We start from the raw sequence: 18,295 nt of genomic DNA on the forward strand, positions 1-18,295 counted from the left end.
GTCCAAAAGAGTCTGTACCATTCTTTTTTGGTGGTGTTTCCAGGTACACACAGCATGTAAAGAGTTGTTGCCAAACAAGTGCCCTCTAGGGCTCTGCAAAGTGTCTGTCATTCCTCCTACTGCTCTTAACAGCATTGATTCAGATGGTAAGTGTTCCTAGTAAGTAGCACTTCTTTCTCTTCCTCTCTGTTGCAGTCACTTCAGCTGGCACTATTAATGTCAGGTTCTGTCAGCTGAAAATTCTGCTTTTGCTGTTGCTGAAACTCACCACTGGAAGCCATTGCTGAGTATGGCAGTGAACTGTTTGCTTTGCTTTTCAAAATTCAGTTTATCTCCCTGTAATTTCAGTGTTTGCTGAGCTGCAGCTGATTGAATTTATTGATAATAACAATATTGCAGAAGCAATTTGGGAAGGTTGGGGAAGCTGAAAATTTTGGCATGCTGCTAGGAGATAAATGTGACATTTGGCAGCATGAGGTGCGGTTCATGCTGGATTCAGGGCTGTGCATGTTTGGCATTCACCCAGTGAGTGCCATAAGCACAGGGAAAATATAAACTGCTTCATAGCTGGGCTGGGGTGTGGGCTGTTGGTTTTTCTCTCCATCCACCCCCATGGGCAGCTTCACATCTCTTGGCTTTTCCTTCCTCTCCCTTCCCTTTGCCTCAACAGGTTTCTGGAAAGCTACTTGTCCACCGTCTTGCACAAGCCCTTTGTTGGTCTTTGTTAACTCAAAAAGTGGAGACAACCAAGGCGTAAAATTTCTACGAAGATTCAAACAGCTGCTGAATCCAGCCCAGGTCTTTGACCTCATGAATGGAGGACCTCACCTTGGGTAGGCAGATATTCTATGGAAACAAAAATTCCTTATAAATACCCAGAAAGTATGAGGGATTTATTTGATTAAGCTCATCCTCAAATGTAACAGCGAACCTATTCCTCAGAGAAAAAAAAAACAACATGAGGTTTGGGAGGGTTTTCCTCTCTCTGTGTTAAGTGTTATTGTTTAGTTAAAACGAAAAATACTGTCAGAAGAGTTATTATATCCATTCATCAGTAATAGCAGGACAGCTTGAGGCATTTGGAGGGAATTCCAGAAACACTCCCCTGGAAGAAGACCAAAGATGGAAAGCTTGAATCCATAAGAAGACTTGTCCGCAGTCTTGTAACAGGCATCCTGTTAAGAAGGGTTAATTTCAGTTAACTCAAGTGAATAGACAGATGTCATAGATAGCAAATTAATATTGCTAAGATGAGAATTATTGAGATACAACTTACCTGAGAAGTCTGTGAAGCTTCCATCCCTCAAAGACTTTGTGGTGATGTTGTGGAGAGATCTCTTATGAGTGTGTTTGGTAAAGTTGGTTCTGCCCTAGGATCTGTTCCAGACTTTTTGCCAAATTATGTGAGAATATGTGTGGATATAAAAGAAAGTGAGTGCTGTGAAATAAATTTATTTTGTGTATTTATGTAACTCTCGCTTAAAAAAGAGTTTGGTCTTTAGTTTGCCCACTTCCAAATGTTTTTCTGTTGCATCAGATTTAAGTAACTTTTGTCATTACTTGGTGCTCCTTAAAATAAGAGCCAACACAAGGTGAATTTCCCTCATCTTTTCCTCACAGTGACTCCAAATGTTTGACTAGATCTGTAGATGCAGGGGGCTAAATCTGGGAGCATCTGTTCCTGGATGAGTGATCATTGGATTCTCCTGAGAACTGTTGTGGTTCTTTGCCATAGCATATTGCAAAACACTGGTATTTAAAACTGCAGTGTTATGTTGAGGGAATGTGTTTGGCTGAAAAATAATTTATAAAAGACTTGTAGAATTAAGTACTTTTCTTGTTCCCCTCCCCAGCGGGACTGACTGTCACGAGGAATTTTGCTTTTAAGTAGCAATGGAGAGGAAGGAATCAATTACCTTCTTGAGCTGTGGTGCACACTTCTAAAACAGCTGCTCTTATATATTTGCTTAAAAAGGAAGTGATGGTACAGGGTAAAGCCTGCTTCTTGATAATTTGAATGTTTTCAGCTGATGGTAGTCAGACTTGTACTATAAGATGTTGTCATTTCTGGTAGTCATCTTTGTGTGTCAGCAACACTTGATAAAATAGGGATTTTCATGTACTACAGCAAATCCTGTTTAGATAATAATAGTAAAAAAACATATGTACAAAGCCAAAATAAAAGCAGGAGCAGATCTCACAAATGTTCAGTAGGAAGCACACCTTCAAACAGAAGAGGTTGTTTTTATTATTCTGGAAAGGGTGAATGAGAAATTAACGCTGGTGAGCTGTTTGCCTGCCTGTGGGACAGTCAAGGCAGCAGAGCAGTGATTTATGTTGCTTTCCCAGAAGGACTAAAGCTTGTAATGTTTTACAGCCTCTTGCAGTTGTCTCATGGCTGATTAACTGCATGAAGATCCCCGTCTTGAAGCTTTGCTTTAATTGTTGTGGCTATGTCAAGGCAGTGACATCAGAGCACTTAGAACTGATGAATAACTAGTGTTAGGCTGGATGCAGCAAGGCTGCAAGAAGGAGTTATTTCAATGGATAAAAAGCTATCACATGCTTGTCTCCCATTCTGTAAAGACAGAGTGCCCTGCTTTAGTAAATGAGTATGTCTTGGGAGATATTTCTGTAGTGAATAGGTATTGTAAATTGCTTAGCTGTATTTATAATCCCTTAATTATAACCATTTTAATTCATCTGTAATCTGGCAGTGACCTGTATTCATTGCAAAATCAGTGCCTACTTTAAGCAACGCTGCCATGTTTATTATCTGGATTGGAATTATCATTTCTTTCTGTAACAGCTGATTGTTTTTCCCTCTTGCTTTTTTCTTTCTCTTCTCTGTAGTTTACGCTTATTCCAGAAATTTGACACTTTCCGGATTCTAGTTTGTGGTGGGGACGGAAGTGTTGGCTGGGTTCTCTCTGAAATTGATAGCCTCAACCTTCACAAGCAGGTACCTGCCCAAGAGCTTGGTTGGATGAAGGAATGAAATAACAACAGCAGGGGCTGAAGAGGACTTTCCTTGGTCATGCAGATGTCATTCGCCCCAGGACTGAAGCTGCTGAAAGCTTACCATAGCAGTGCTCTTGCATTACTTTTCTACAAGAAATTAATCCAGTAATAGATTAATTCTTTATGCCTGTCTCCAGTGTTCCTCCACAAGATCCAACTTTTGGAGTAGGTCTGAGTATTCCTGCTCTGTTGCCAGCAGAGACGTGCTCTGAAAGGGCTGTGGTTAGAAAACTTGGAAGTTCCGCATGGGTTATGCTCTGTTCCCTTTAATTCTCATTGTATAGTATCTGAGCCTAAAGGATAGGCAGAAACTTCACTGGGGTAGAGATATCATACCGTGTTTTGCCTGGGAGCTGTCTGTGCTAATTTTACAGAAACACAATGGCACCACCTGATGGCTAAATATAAACCTCCAGGAGGTTTACTACAGTGAGGTGCTCATTGAGCTGGTAGCTGTAAAATGCTCCAATTTACAACCAAAAGTAGAGGAAATTTTTCCTTAATTGTATACTCTTCTGGCTGTTTTCCCCATCCAGTTACTTTCTCTCACCCTGGGATTAACTGTTTCCCAGTGATTGGTGTGTGAAAGAATTAGTCATGTTACTCATGGCTATTTGTGGCTCGTGTTTCCCCATTTGAATATGACTTTTATTTTCCTTTTCTCTAACACAGTGTCAGCTGGGAGTGCTGCCCTTGGGAACAGGGAATGACCTTGCCCGTGTTTTAGGCTGGGGTTCTGCTTGTGATGATGATACCCAGCTTCCGCAGATCCTGGAGAAGCTGGAGAGGGCCAGTACCAAAATGCTGGACAGGTGAGTAATCATCACTAACATCATCTGATCTTCAAGAGTTGTGTGAAGATATCCTTCCAGGAAAACAGGGCAGTCCTGACTCTGCCAGGTTTCTGGACCTTTTACTAATCCCAGATAACACTTTGTAATTTATAATCTACTGTAACCTGCTAGCAGGAGGAAGTGGTCTGGCTTTCCATGTCTCTGCTGCAGAACAGTAGCAAGTGAAATTATCTGGGTTCCAGATATCAAGATATTATCAGATATCAAGTGATATTATCTGGGTTCTCTCTACTGTCCCAGAGTCCCCATTAATTCAATTTGTCAGCCTTTGTACTAGTTTGAAAACAAACTTATGTTGTAATCTAAGAAAGCCTTAAAGTCATGACTTTTTTTCCCAGCAATTTCTTCTTGGTAAATCTAAACCAATTTATCTTGAGCTTGGCTTAGAAATGAAAGCTAAATGTCGAAGTAGATGTCTACTCTTGGTATTGATACCTCCTGTATATCTTTGTACATTTCAAATGGTTTTATGTCTTTCAAGTTGCATCTTGGCATCTCTTACGTTGAATCAAGTAATGCCAACTGAATTTTTGTGGAGAGGGAAGAAGTACAGAGATGTTCCCTGTGCTGTAGAATACTTGTTCATAGTGTCATACTTCCTTCCCCATTTAAGCCCTTCTGTATTTCCATTGTCATTCTGTGGCTTCTTTGTATCAGTGGTGGCTCCCCAAGGTGCGGTTTGTTCTGCTTTGAGGTTCTAACCTGGTATGTTTGGATAACAGAGGAAACCATCTGCATTGTAGTGACAAGTACGATTTTCAACAGGTGGAGCATCATGGTGTATGAAACCAAACTCCCTCGCCAGGCCTCTACTTCCACAGTCACTGAAGACTGCAGTGAGAATTCAGAGGTACCTTTCCAGGAGAGGGGCAGGGGACTGGAGCACCAGCCTTGAAGCACACAAGATAGGAGGCTGTGGCAGAGCTCCAGTGAAGCAGAGCTGAGCCAGAGCTGCTAAGATCTGGGGCTTTAAGTCAGTGAAATATTATGGAGAAAGATGGAGGTTGGGTTACCAGAGTCGACAACCATAATGAGGGATGAGGAGAAGATACTTTGGAATGAAAGAGAAAGGAAATTACTGCCTTTTATTTGCTTCATAACGTCAAGCTGTTGAAATAGTGTCAAGCTGCATAGCAGTCACGAAAAGCCCCAGTGCTTTTAGCTTTGCAGTTGATTGGAGACTCTTAAGAACTGAATTGCTGATGATTTGTAGGTTCAGAATTAGCTTCCTCATCAGATCCAGGTCTTCAGTAAGTAACAGAGCCCTGGACTGTGGAACTTTTTCAGGGCAAAAAGAATCTGTGGAGTGATAGGTACCCTCAGAGGAGCCAGGATTTCACAACAAATGTTGTAGGGCTGGGAAGCAGCACCCCTTTGGCTTCTTTCTGACTGTCAACAGGTGCAGAAGATTCTCTGCTATGAAGATTCTGTGGCTGCTCATTTGTCCAAAATTTTGACTTCTGATCAACATTCAGTGGTGATCTCCTCAGCCAAGTGAGTACTTAGATGACAACTACTCTGAATTGCACTGTGAAAATCCTGTGATAATCCTTGCATGATTTTGTTTGTCTAGGGTGCTTTGTGAGACAGTGAAGGATTTTGTGGCTCGAGTAGGGAAAGCCTATGAGAAGGCAACAGAAAGCTCAGAGGAGTCAGAAGTCATGGCCAGGAAGGTAAAATTTGAAAAGATGTTTGGGTTTCTACTTCTGAAGTGTAAAACTGCTCTGTTTTCAGACAACTGGGATGGCAGCAATTCAGTTAACACTAAAAGAATGAGCTACCGAGGCAACTGTTAGTTCTACTCAAATGTCGTTCTTCTTTATGTAGTGCTCTGTCCTGAAGGAGAAGCTGGACTCATTGCTGAAGACACTGAATGATGAAGCTCAAGCGTCTTCCTCTCTGCCCAACCCTCCTCCCACTATTGCAGAGGAGACAGAGGACGGGGATGGGTCGGGCAGTGCTGGTGACTCTTCGAGCGAGCTCTCGGTGGGCTCAGCATGCACTGCACGGCCCCAGATATTCCGTCCCCGAGAGCAGCTCATGCTGAGAGCCAACAGCTTGAAAAAAGCCATTCGCCAGATAATAGAGCATGCAGAGAAAGGTAACCCATCAGGAGCCCTGCTTGTCACTTCCTACAGCCTCTTAAGAACTATAAATTTCCTTTATTTTGGGGGCAGTAGGCTTCTTTATTGAAAGCAGCTTTCCTGAACTAGAGAAACTATTCAGTAAGCCTGACCATTTAGTTTCAGTGTCATCTCTGCCAAGCTCCCCTTTTGGGAACATTTCTTGATAAATGAGTCTGAAATTCAGGGTGTATTTTCTTCCAGTGGACTGGTTTAGGAAGTTCCTACCCTCCCACACTGTTAATTTGCATTTCCTGTCTGTCCCCACCCATACTGCAATTGTGTCAGTGCAGCTCTCTGTGTGGCCTTGCTGTAAAACAGATCTGAAAATACTTGGGAGGAAGGGATTTTAAGTATTTTAACTTTAATTGTTTCAATCTCTTTATAGCAGAGCCCAGCAAAACATTGCTGTGGTACAGCTGCAGAAGTAGGCAGGAACTTCTTAAATGAGCTTTGTCCTTGGGAAAAACTCATAATACTGCCCTTTAATGCAAGTCAGTTCTGTTCTGATGTTAACATCTTAGGCAGGTGACCATCTTCTCCACGTCTTGACCCTTGTCTTTCTCCAGACACACATCCCAATGCTCCAAGGTTCTTTTCCTTTTAAAGGCAAGTTACTCCTAAAGCTGGGGGTTAACTGAGACCAAAGGAAGTACTTAACAGATTGTTACTGGAGATAAAAGCATTGAAGTTACAAATGTAGCATCTGTGCACACCCAGGTGTGCACTCTGAACAGCTGTGTAGTAAGTTACAAATCATTGCAATGTTGCTTGGATTTCCAGCACTGTGTACAATATTTGCTGAAGGTGAATAGTGGAAGTGAAGCAAACAGCCTGCTTCTGGTGAAGTAGGAGGCCTTGACCTCACTGCTCCCTCACTTTGCTGCTGCAAAGTTGTCTCCCAAATTCACCCTAAACCAAAACAAATACATTACCTTAGGCCAGTTTAATGTTTGTGAAGTTCTTTTGGAGCCCAAGCAATTTGCTTATTCCATCCAGGAGTGTTCCTGTTTCCGCTGTGCAAATTGGTTGGATTGCTTTGTGGGGAGTTCTGATGAACTACAGGGTCAGCACAAGGGAGAGGAAGAGACTGAAAGAAAGGTGTGAGATGTGCAGGCAGTGAGCTGGTAGAGCAGCTGAGAGCATTCAGTGCTGTGCCCTGACAGGGGATGCTGGGGAGGAAGAGACCTGTTGATTGCATGCAAAGGAAGTTTTGATTTCTTTAGGCAGCATGCTAGCACTTAAATCTTACCAGCTCTCGAGCAAACTTCAGTTACATTTCAGATGTGTTTGTTCAACTTTTCCAAACTGTTTTTCTTCCAAAGTTGCGATCCGATTGCATTGATTGTATTGGTTTTTACTGACTGCTATTTTCTTCCTTTTTGATTACATGTGTTCTAAGTTCCCTTTTCAAGTGCCTTATGTTATTGCACCACTACAGATTGAACAAACAGGAAATTCATTGATCATTTCATGTCTGTCTGGTTAGAATTCCTGGCAACATCTAAGTGCAAATAAATGGAAGCCCATCACCTCTAGCACAGTTTACATCTCAGAATGCCTGAGTACCTGTGGAATTAAAAATAGACATTTCTATTTAGAGCCCCACTGCTAAAGAGCTCAGCAAAGAGAACAAGGAGGCTAAGCCAACCTGGTTCCAAAAGCTCTCCAGAGCAGAGCTGAGATAAATGATAAAGGAAAGCTTTGTGTTATTCCTGTTCTTTCCTTTAAGGAATCGGGACATTTAGAGTCCCATCCTGTTGTTATTTACATGAGTAGGAGGTATTCCTTGCCAGAAGAGCTGTGAGGCACTCACCTACTTTATGTCTTCATACAGCTGTAGATGAGCAGAATGCCCAGACGCAGGAGCAAGAGGGCTTCCTCCTTAGTCTCTCAGCCTCTGAGGAGGGCAAGGAGCTGAGGAATGAGGATAAGATTTCCATGCAGTCATCACACAGCAGCAGCTATGGCATGTCCAAGGGGAGGAGCCAGAGGAAAGGTACTGCTCTGGAGCTGCCACCATGCATTTCTTGCCTATAGATTACAATTCTGTTAGCTGTAAAAATGGATGAAAGTGTAATGTGTATTCATTTCTGTGTTCTGTTCTTCTCAAAATTTTGCATGATTGCTCTTCAGGCCTTGCACATTTCTGTGTTCTAGCCTGTGCATTATACATCCCATTTTTTTGCTACATCTCTCATGGCTGGTCCATGATCTTAGTATATGAAGTCTAAGATTCAGAAATTTTCTTGCCCCTTAGCTAGTAATCTGGGTTCCCTTGGCTTTCAGTGCTTGGACAAGGACAGTCCTGAGCACTTTTCACGTCATCCTTTGTAGATGACAGTGAACAGCAGCCAGTTTGCTTTAATAACTGTGTTATACAAGTAATTTGTTAGAGATCCCTGATCACTGCAGATACATTTGGAATTTCCCCAAGTATTGATTTGGAGCCAAATACCCTGTCTGTTGTGCTGCTGGCACCAGCTTTTTCTCATCTCTGTTTCTAATATTTTTCTTGTGGCATTTTGTACTTCCAATCTGTTGGGTTTCCCAGCAGCATGTATATGACATCTGTGTCTCTTAATGACTGATTCTGTCAATTTTTTGTTTTATAGGAGCTCAAGTGTTTTGCTGTTGAGTGATTCCTAACCCAGTCTTGCTGTTTGGCCTGTGCTGGTCTGAATCACAGCACTATGTTTGTCAATATCTAAGTTTGTGTTTTGCTTTACAGCCTCCAAGTCTCCTTGTGAAAGACTAATAAACAAAGGAAGTTTGTCACTGGGCAGCTCTGCATCCCTTCCTCCCCAGACAGGAAGCCGGGACAACTTGCCAATGCTGAACACAAAAATCCTCTACCCAAGTAAGTGTTAACACCCACCACTTCCCACTGAGGCAGCCAATTGGAGCATGGGTGACTGCAGCACAGGCTGCAGTCCCCATGTGAAAACATGAGATTGTCCTGCCAGATGTGCAGGGTCAACCATGAGAGAAATCCCTTTGTGGATAACTGCAAGTGGAGGCTTGGAATGAGCTGTAGTAGTTTCCAGTTTGTAGCTAAGACACAGGTTTTTATTAATGCCATGAAGTGGCAGAATTTAGATACCAATTGCAAGGAGATACTTATCTCAAAGTAACTATGAGAAGAGAGAGATGATGCTGTTGAGAAAGGTTTGTGAAGAATGGCAGCCATAGGTTGGGAGCAGCAGTTCTTTTATATCAAGGCTAAAGTGACTGGAAGCGCACAGACCCAGCAGAATTCCACCTCCTTCATGATGTGCAGCAACTTCTTCCCATCACTGTGAAAGAAAGCATCTTTCCATCTCTTTGCCCAAATTACTTGTTGAAATTGCTCCTTCTGGAAGCAAGTAATTTCCTTTCTCTCTGACAAACCTATTATTTGTGGGTCACCAGTTAATAATTTAAGAAGCAGGAGGCGGTAATTCTTGAACAACTTGGATTATAGCTTCAGTCCTGCTCCTTTTCCTTTTCTCTATTCACTGTATCAGGAATATTACATGTCTCACCTTGAAGCAAAAAAGCTGCTGCAGAGTACACTCCTATTTCCCTTTTCCATGATTCTATACAACTTTGCTGCTAGCCTTAGGCAGTACACTGTCAGTCAGAAACCCTGCAGGCAGTCCCAGAAACCCTTCTCCCTGTCAAAAGAACTGACCTCTGGAGTGAAAGAAAGCACTAATGCTGTTTTCTTTCTTCATGAATGACAGGGAAAAATGTATCAACTCTTGTTATCTTGTCTTTGAGATTGAAGTTACCTGTTTTCTGCTTATTATTAGTCATGCTCTTTTCCATGGTCAATTTTGCTCCAGATATCCGGGCTGGCATGTCAGGTTCTTTGCCTGGGAGCTCTGTCATCAGCCGATTGTTGATCCATGCGGATCCCTTTAACTCTGAGCCTGAAAATCTGTAAGTATGCTCAGGAGCTTGAAGGGAGGGAGTGGGCATTTGCAAACAAACCTCAGCAGAGGGGGATTAGGTTATGGATCAAAGTAATGGGCTGCAGCAGCCTGGAGTTACATAAATGGATCTATATGCTGGATTCTAGGGTTTAAGGAGCAGTTTATGGAATTACACATGCAGTGACACATCTGACACAGTTGGGCTTGGTCTTTTCCAATCTAACTGATTCTGTGTGAGAAACGCAGCAAATGGTACCGAGACTTATGAGTGGAACTTTTGTTCTTCTGTTTGGCAGTGAATGTTACACAGAGAAATGTGTCATGAATAATTACTTTGGAATCGGACTGGATGCAAAGATTTCTTTGGACTTCAACAACAAACGTGATGAGCACCCAGAGAAATGCAGGTGATCATTCATGCTTCTGTGTGGTTTTCAAGCTGACTGTGTACAATGTGCTAAATACACCTATTTAGCATTATTTGTATTGTCTACATAATGCTCCTTCAAGGCTTGAAATCATGATGGAAGAGATAAGTTACTGATTTATTACTGATTCATTGTGCTATAAGGTATTTAAGTTGCTACATTGGTGCAGATTTGGCACATTGGTTCTATATATGTCATCTCACACACAGATTTTTCTCCTGGGCTTGCTATTTAGCTATGAGAGAAGTACATCTCAGTTCTAAATGTGGCAGAGGCTGGTTTTGGTGTTGATCCTGACTCAGTATAAACCACAGGTTTGGCATTTTGAATACTTGACCAACTACAGGATGCTTTGTGTAGCCTGGAATTGGCTACATTTGCTATATATGAGCTAATACAGCTGAGCACTGTTGATGTCCTGGTGTATGAGATGGACAAGTTCTGTGCCAGGGCAGTCTGTGCATGTTTCTGGTAGTGTCTGTTACTCGTGCTTGATTCCTTCATGACATTTATTTAAAGGGAAGTAGTGTCCTAGCACAGTGACCACTAGGAGCAATTGACCCTTTAGGAAGCAAAACACCTTTGTGGTTTAGGTAGCAGGTACCATTTCAGTGTGAAGTTTTTATTCCTTCTTAGTGAAAGGGTTAATGTCTGTGATGAATTTTCTCTTTGTTTTCCCCATTAGAAGTCGTACTAAGAACATGATGTGGTATGGAGTATTGGGGACCAAGGAGCTGCTGCACAGAACATATAAAAACCTGGAGCAGAAGGTCTTGCTGGAGGTGAGGAATTAGCATGTTCTTCTGTTCCTGAGACTGGGATGCCTAATTCCATCTCATTCAGGCACTGTGATTTTTGTCATGGTGATTTGACTTGGTGACATTTGCCTGCCTGAAACAATGTACTTGGCTATATGGCACCCTGAGCTAACTAAAAGTTGCTTTTCTTGGTTCTGGAGCATAACTTGTATTCTCAGCCCATAAGGGAAGAAGTATAATCCTGCTGGAAGGTGTTTGCTGTTCCTAATGGCAGTGTTCAGTATGGATAAGATCATTATGTTCCATGTGGTATCTCACACAAACACATCATTTTAGATGGTTGAATGTAACTGTGCTGTGATATGCACCCAACTGGAAAAGAAATATTTTTGTATAGGTCATGAACACCATGAAAGGTAACTTGCAGAAGAAGACCCTCATCACATGGATGTTTTAGCAGTTTTATTCCACTTTCTTGAGAAATAAATCAAGAGGCTTTGCCAAGCCTCTCATGTGCCCTGTTCCTGTTAGAGGAAAAGAAGCAAGAGTGTCTCTTTAAAATCTATGTCTGCCAGAAGATGTATGGCTCATGAGGCTTGAGTGGACACCTTCTACTCTTATAGGCCAAGAATGAACAGGAAGAAACCTGAATTAATGTATTACTAAGATGGTGCTGGCTGTTTTCTGTTCACAGAACATGTGCTCTGGCAGGAGGGTCTCTCTCCTGCTGAGCTGAGAGTAGTGTTGCCTTCATTTCTGTGCAGTGTGATGGGAGGCCAATCCCTCTGCCCAGTCTCCAGGGGATTGCTGTACTCAACATTCCCAGCTATGCAGGAGGCACCAACTTCTGGGGGGGAACCAAGGAAGATGATGTGAGTATTCTCCAAGACCATACAGGAAATGTTTCTACTTACTCTTGCTTTTGAGGCCACAGCCTCTGAAAATAGTGCTTGGAAGAAGAGGCAGGGAGCCTGTCTGCATGCACTTTCTGTTGGAAGTGGCTGAGATACTGAAATCCAACCTTGAACAGCTTTCATACCCTGGCAGTGTGCAATGATTCAGAAAAAACATCACCAGAGCATTTGGACCTGTAGGAAGTTCTTTAGGTTTTCCTTGTCCCCACAGAGAAGTAAAGAGAAGTAAAGCCCCTTTAGGGAAAAGGCAGCTGAATTCACTCAGAAACATTGTACTTTTTGGAAATGGAGTGCCTACTTTCAAAAGTATAATTAAGTATCACCTTGTGGCCTACAGCCTTCATGTCTGCATTATACTTTAGCCACGGGAAGCCTCCTTTTTCTACATCCTAGCTCATTCCAGATCTTCACCTTCTAGCCTTGTTGTTAATTTTATACAGATTAAAGAGCACGATTGAAAGCCAGCCCCCAGGTCAGCACCAATAGGGGTAAGGGAAACCTCTCCAACAGAGCTGTGCCTCAGCTGAATTCTCTCTCCCTTGTATGTGGCAGACATTTACAGCCCCTTCCTTCGATGACAAGATTTTGGAGGTGGTAGCCGTGTTTGGTAGCATGCAGATGGCAGTGTCACGTGTGATAAACCTACAGCATCACCGGATTGCACAGGTATCAGCTGCTTTTGTGAGCTCTTCCTGCATGCTTCCTCTCCATCTGATGACTTTTTAAAGCCTTTCTTTCTGCTCTCTCTGGTCCATGGAAAGAGCATCTACCAGGGCTGGAAATGGACATGCTCAGAGGCAATTTTAGTATGGAGCTGTTTGCTAGCATTCACTTGCTAGTGTGTGAGTGCAAGTAGCACCAAAGCTACAGCACCTGGATTTTGGAAAAACAGAGAATGGCTTATGCTTTTAGAAAATCAACATTTTAGGGCTTTTCTGACCCAGTCACTCTTTGCAGTGCCGGACAGTAAAGATAGCAATCCTTGGAGAAGAGGGAGTTCCTGTGCAAGTGGATGGAGAAGCCTGGATCCAGCCTCCAGGTTACATTTGGATTGTTCATAAGAACAGGGCACAGACCCTCACCCGAGACAGGGTAAGAGCATCCTGAATTCCCTGTGTAGTACACACATGTTTCAATGTCACATATTTCTGGAGGACATGGCAAAGGCCACATGTGAACATTATCTTTGTGAATGCAAGAAGCATATTTTATCACACACCATTAACCTTTTGGGAAAGAATATGATTAAACTTGCATTCACCACTTGGGAAATGGCATAAATAAGATTGTTTATGCAAGCTTATTTTACTTCCTTTTCTATGTGCTTTGTGACAGTGTTTCTTAACACACTTGCATGCCGTTTTTTCCACAGGACTCCTGCCTCGCCAAGTGCTGTGGATTGTCTAGATTCAGACGGTCAATGTTTTAATTTCTCATTATTGTTCAGTATGTGGCTTATACCTCATTGACCATGTAAAACAGTGTCTTACAACTTGTTTAGAAGTGTGTGTCGGTCTCATCACACAATTTTCAAATATATCTGATGAGTACCAGCAGATAAGGAAGCCTCCTTGCTCTTTTGCTGTATGATTGAGCAGTGGTCAGACAGAGGAAAGATAAAGGCCCTACTGAGGCCCAGACAGTCTTTGAGTCCTCCCAACTCTGTGACTGTCCATGTGTAAGCAGTTCATTTGATAGCAGCTCTTGATAATTTCCAGCATAACACTCCTTTACCCAACTTCCAGAGCAAATCAAAGTCCTCTGCAAAGGACTCACCTACTGAATCACAGTAAGAAGGAGTATGACAAAGGGAAAAAGGGAAAGCAGCGTGATACAGGCCTGAGGCACATTGCCTGGCAGGGAGTTACAAAGGTGACAGTATGAAAAGAAAGCAAAGGTGGGCATACAAACCCCCTGTCATGGTAGGATGGGGCACTGGAGACCTCTTAACTGGGAGAGCAGTGGGTGTTGATCATAGAACCACAGAATGGTTTGGGTTGGAAGGGACTTTAAGGGTCATCTAGCGCAAGCCCCACCTTGGGGAGGGACACCTTCCACTATACCAGGTTGCTTAAAGCCCCATCCAGCCTGTGGTCTGAATGTTGCCAGAGATGGGGCATCCACCACTTCTCTGGGCAACCTGTGCCAGTTTTTCATCCCCCTCATCATATTAAATCCTTCCTTGCATCTAGCTGAATTTATTATCTTTTGAGTTCAAAGAGTTTTCCTGTCAGTTCTGATGTGAATGCTGTGGAGAGGAGACAGGAATAGTGCACACAATCTTTTGTGAAGGGTAAGAGAGCTTCTGCAGCATCACACTGACACTTGGAGGGAGAGTGACTGAAGGAGATAGCACAGAGAGCAAGAGAGAACAGGATTGCTGCCGTAAAGGTAAAGGGAGATAAAAGGCAACCTATGTGTGGGCATGGTGGGAAAGGTGGCGTGAAGCACAAGAGATAGAAAGGACAAAGTAGTCCCTTGTTAGTGTGCTACGTGTTGGGCCATCAGAAGCCATAGCTATGATTGTACTAGCCCATTCCTAATTGCCTACCAACCTGGTTTAGCAGTCATGGAATTTCTGCTGAGAAAGAGGTTCCAGTTTTGCAATTGCACACTCAACTTTGTCTCAACTTATCTTTGTTTTTCCTGCTGTCTTTTTAAAGGTCATTGCGTGCCCCTTCTTTCACAGAACAAACCTTCCTATTCAGGTCCTCCCTTCATGCATGTGACTCTGTACCTTTGGTAGCGTTTTTCAAATGTAATTGGGGATATATAGTTTCCTAAGCTGAGGATGGAAAAGCCCAAATTCCCTTTTTTGGCCTTGTACTGAAGAGTCATAAGCAAGGGTGAGATCAGCAGGTAGCTTGCACTGAGCTGAGAGAGCCTGATTTTCTGGTATCGGGCAGTAGAGGAAGGGAGTGCTTTACCACAGGGCTCCACAATTTGCATTCTCACCATATTCAATATTGATCCTTCTACACTGAATCTGTTTTATTTCTTCCCACATCACTAACTGCTGCCCACAGAAATATCAGTATGGTTGCAGATAGGGCAGGTGTTAGCTCTGAGTTCAGCTGCTTGGCTCACCAGTTCCTAAGGAAGCTCAGTTTTACCTCAGATAAGGAGGAGTCTTGAACATTTCTATTTTCAAGCTCTGGAGTGTCACAGTAATACTGAGGTATAAAGGTGATGTAGCTGTTCAAAGAAAAGGCTGCCACCAGTAGGAAATTGTTGAATTTTGTTAGTCTGGCCCTCAGAACTGGCCCAGTAATTTTGACTAAAACTATGCTTAAGCAGAAATTCAGCCAAGGCAAGCATGTGGCATGGAAAACTTCATCCCAGCCAGCTAGTTAGCAAAATTACAAGCAACTTAACTACTGGGCCCTGCCGTGAAAAGTGCCTGTACTAGATCTACATGTTTTACAGGCATAGGCACAGTCGCTGATTTTTATAGGAGCTTTACAAGGTACCTTACAATTTGCTTGCTATATTTTTAGGCGTTTGAGAGCACCCTGAAGTCTTGGGAGGACAAACAGAAGTGTGAGTTGTCACGACCCTCCTCTTTCTCTCTGCAACCAGAGATCATGTCTGAAGAAGAATCCACCCAGATCATCCAGTTTGGTCAAGCTGCAGGTGCTCTGATCCACAGGTGTGACTCAACTTGCTTTTGGTGAATACAGCCTTCTTTAGGGCCTGAAGTTCTTGTCCTGCTTCCTGTTTCTGGAGATGTTCCTGTTCAGTCTTACCCGCTGCATTGCTGGCCCATGTCACTGGGAGTAGCGTTATTCATTGCTCAGTGTCCCAGATAAACAAAGACTGAAGCCAAATAAGCTGTCTTCAACCATTTTTTTAAAAAAAATGTTGCTTTCCTGAGCTAACATGGATCACTTAATCCTGAAGGAACCTGTTTTCTTTGAATAGAAAATATTTTTTTCAGAAAGGAAACAAAAGCCTCTGAAAGAGCTCAGATGAAAACCTGGGTTCTTATAACCCTGATGCCTAGGAGAAATTTTTGTACGATGCCTGGAATGTATGCTTGCCTACTCATCATAGTCAGGCATTCCTTTGGGCTTCTGAGAGAAAGTTCTCAGAATCATTAGAGAAGGTTGCTGTAAGTGCAGCTGCCTTTCACATCACTCTGGTCATACTAAAATGTCTGGATTCTATTTCAAACTGATCCCACTTTGTGTACAGAATTGACCATGTGCCTGTGAGAGCTGCATTTCTTTGCTTGGAAATGCTCATGCTCAGTGTGGCAGGAGAATTGCCCTGTTTTGCCAGAGGCTGTGCCCCTGCCATGATCCAAACTCATCACTTGGATGGGTGTTAAAATGAGATAAACAGACAGGAGAGATCTCCTGCTTTGAGCATATGTGTGCTGATGCAATGTGTAATTCTCTCTTTAGCATTCGAGAAATAGCACAGTCCTATCAGGACATGGAACAGGAGCTTGCCCATGCTGTCAATGCCAGCTCCAAGTCTATGGACAAAGTCTACGCTAAATCCAAGTCTACAGAGGTACTGCACTCACTTGGCATCTCCCATTTTGTTTTGTCCTTGCTCCAGAGCTCTTGGTTTTCCATTCTGACCAAAAGTAGGCCTTGCTAGCCTGAGACTTCTTTCTTTTGACTGCTCAGACCTCTGCACTTCCAAGCTTAACCTGTGCATGAATTGCTTCCCTGCAGGGTCTGAACTGCAGCCTTGTTGTAGAGATGGTGAATAATGTCAAAGCCCTGCACAATGAGACAGAGCTGCTGTTGGCAGGCAAGATGGCACTGGTAAGGAGCACAAAGCAGGAGGAAAAAGCAGCCTCTCTCTTCCTCCCCTCTCCTTCTATTGCCTTGGCCTAATGTTTTACTGGTCTTGTACTCTGTAAGTCAGTTTAGATGTTTTCATCCAGGAATCATTTGCTACAAAAAATTTTGCTACGTGGGTGTGCTGTGGAGCTTGGAGCTCAGAGGATACAAGAATTGTTAACTTGGTCTGGGCAGAGTACCTGGTCTGCACTTCCTTTCAAAAGGAGGAACTGCTTTGTTAGCTATGAATTTAAAGGCAAGGGCCTGGCTGTGTGTTCTGCCATGAGGCTTTTAACTCTGCCTGCCTTCTATTTCTGATCCAGCAATTAGATCCTCCACAGAAGGAGCAGCTCCAGGCAGCCCTGGCAGACATGGACCTCCAGCTGAGGAAACTGGCAGACATTCCTTGGCTGTGGCAGCTTATGGAGCCCTGTGATGAGGAGGTGAGGAGGATCAAGGCTATTTTTTCCTAGTTGTTCTCTTTTTCCCTAGTTGGCTCTGTGTATTTGACTTGCTGTTACTATAGGACTGATGCAAGAAAAAATTAAGAAAGAAACTTGACTCCCTAGGTCTAAAGAGAGCAATTTCCTACTAAGATCCCTTGCCTAACATGGGATCAACTTTCTCTGCTTCATTTTCTGTCTTGATCAGAGTGAGTTTAGGATTTATTTTTTTTTTTCTCTTCTTACAAGATTATGGAGCTGAGCTTGACAGTGCTTGCTGCTCTTAGTCCATTGCAATCAGTTTGAGTGTGTGCATGATTTTCCCTTTCTGTTCTTGCAGAACCAGATGCTGGATTATTCTAAACGCAGCCGCAGTGGCAAATTCCGCCTGGTGACCAAGTTTAAAAAGGAGAAGAACAACAAAAATAAGGAGACTCACAGTAGCATGGGATTGCCGGGTACCAAGTCTGCTCATTCACTGTGTCTTTTTGTCACGTCAGTGTGGTCACACCACTACCTGTTCTTCGTCTGTTTCCTCACACATCCTCTCCTTCTGTTTCACCTGCATCTGCCTCTTCTTGCAGGTCTAGTCAATCTTTTTCACGTGGCAAAATAGCTTATTGCTCCCTTCTGAGTCATGGTCCCCCTGTACCATGAAAATATTCCTGAGCAGAAACAGGAGGTACTCTCTGAAGAATTCTCCCCTACATTGTACAGATTTTCAGGGATATTTCAGAGGGTGCTTAGGGAAGTGAATTTGAGGATTTTGGCATTTTAACTATAAAAATGACTGTGGGGCCCAAGTCCGCGTAACTCCAGTCTTTTCACTGCTTGTTTTCTATGATACAGCAAATTATATTTTTCTCATGGATTCACCTTCAGGCTTTAATCAAGTTTCATGTCTAATTGGCTGGGGATCAGCATCACCACAGGTGTTCCCTGATTTTTAATCCTGTTGGTCAGTAGATAAAAACTGGCCATGAATCAACAAATTGCCATTCAAGACACTTTCTCTCTAAATTGATCTAGTTGATTTTTGGT

The 18,295-nt window shown here is 42.9% G+C and overlaps 1 protein-coding gene across 10 annotated transcripts in view; it reads left to right on the plus strand.

Moving 5' to 3' along the window:
• DGKD (diacylglycerol kinase delta) overlaps positions 1 to 18,295 on the plus strand; it is a 67,895-nt gene that overhangs the window by 43,489 nt on the left and 6,111 nt on the right. For all 10 annotated transcript variants that reach the window (XM_033516747.1, XM_015637260.2, XM_015637259.1 and 7 more), the window contains 21 exons: positions 44 to 146; positions 671 to 833; positions 2,854 to 2,962; positions 3,694 to 3,833; positions 4,641 to 4,725; positions 5,275 to 5,369; positions 5,449 to 5,548; positions 5,703 to 5,976; positions 7,836 to 7,997; positions 8,730 to 8,858; positions 9,826 to 9,922; positions 10,212 to 10,322; positions 11,029 to 11,125; positions 11,866 to 11,973; positions 12,568 to 12,681; positions 12,973 to 13,107; positions 15,513 to 15,664; positions 16,422 to 16,533; positions 16,701 to 16,793; positions 17,135 to 17,254; positions 17,595 to 17,712. In XM_033516747.1, the coding sequence (XP_033372638.1) occupies positions 44 to 146; positions 671 to 833; positions 2,854 to 2,962; positions 3,694 to 3,833; positions 4,641 to 4,725; positions 5,275 to 5,369; positions 5,449 to 5,548; positions 5,703 to 5,976; positions 7,836 to 7,997; positions 8,730 to 8,858; positions 9,826 to 9,922; positions 10,212 to 10,322; positions 11,029 to 11,125; positions 11,866 to 11,973; positions 12,568 to 12,681; positions 12,973 to 13,107; positions 15,513 to 15,664; positions 16,422 to 16,533; positions 16,701 to 16,793; positions 17,135 to 17,254; positions 17,595 to 17,712 (2,617 nt within the window). The remainder of the gene's footprint in view (positions 1 to 43; positions 147 to 670; positions 834 to 2,853; positions 2,963 to 3,693; positions 3,834 to 4,640; positions 4,726 to 5,274; positions 5,370 to 5,448; positions 5,549 to 5,702; positions 5,977 to 7,835; positions 7,998 to 8,729; positions 8,859 to 9,825; positions 9,923 to 10,211; positions 10,323 to 11,028; positions 11,126 to 11,865; positions 11,974 to 12,567; positions 12,682 to 12,972; positions 13,108 to 15,512; positions 15,665 to 16,421; positions 16,534 to 16,700; positions 16,794 to 17,134; positions 17,255 to 17,594; positions 17,713 to 18,295) is intronic.

Source organism: Parus major, chromosome 9 (genome assembly GCF_001522545.3).
Source record: "Parus major isolate Abel chromosome 9, Parus_major1.1, whole genome shotgun sequence".
NCBI lineage: Eukaryota > Metazoa > Chordata > Aves > Passeriformes > Paridae > Parus > Parus major.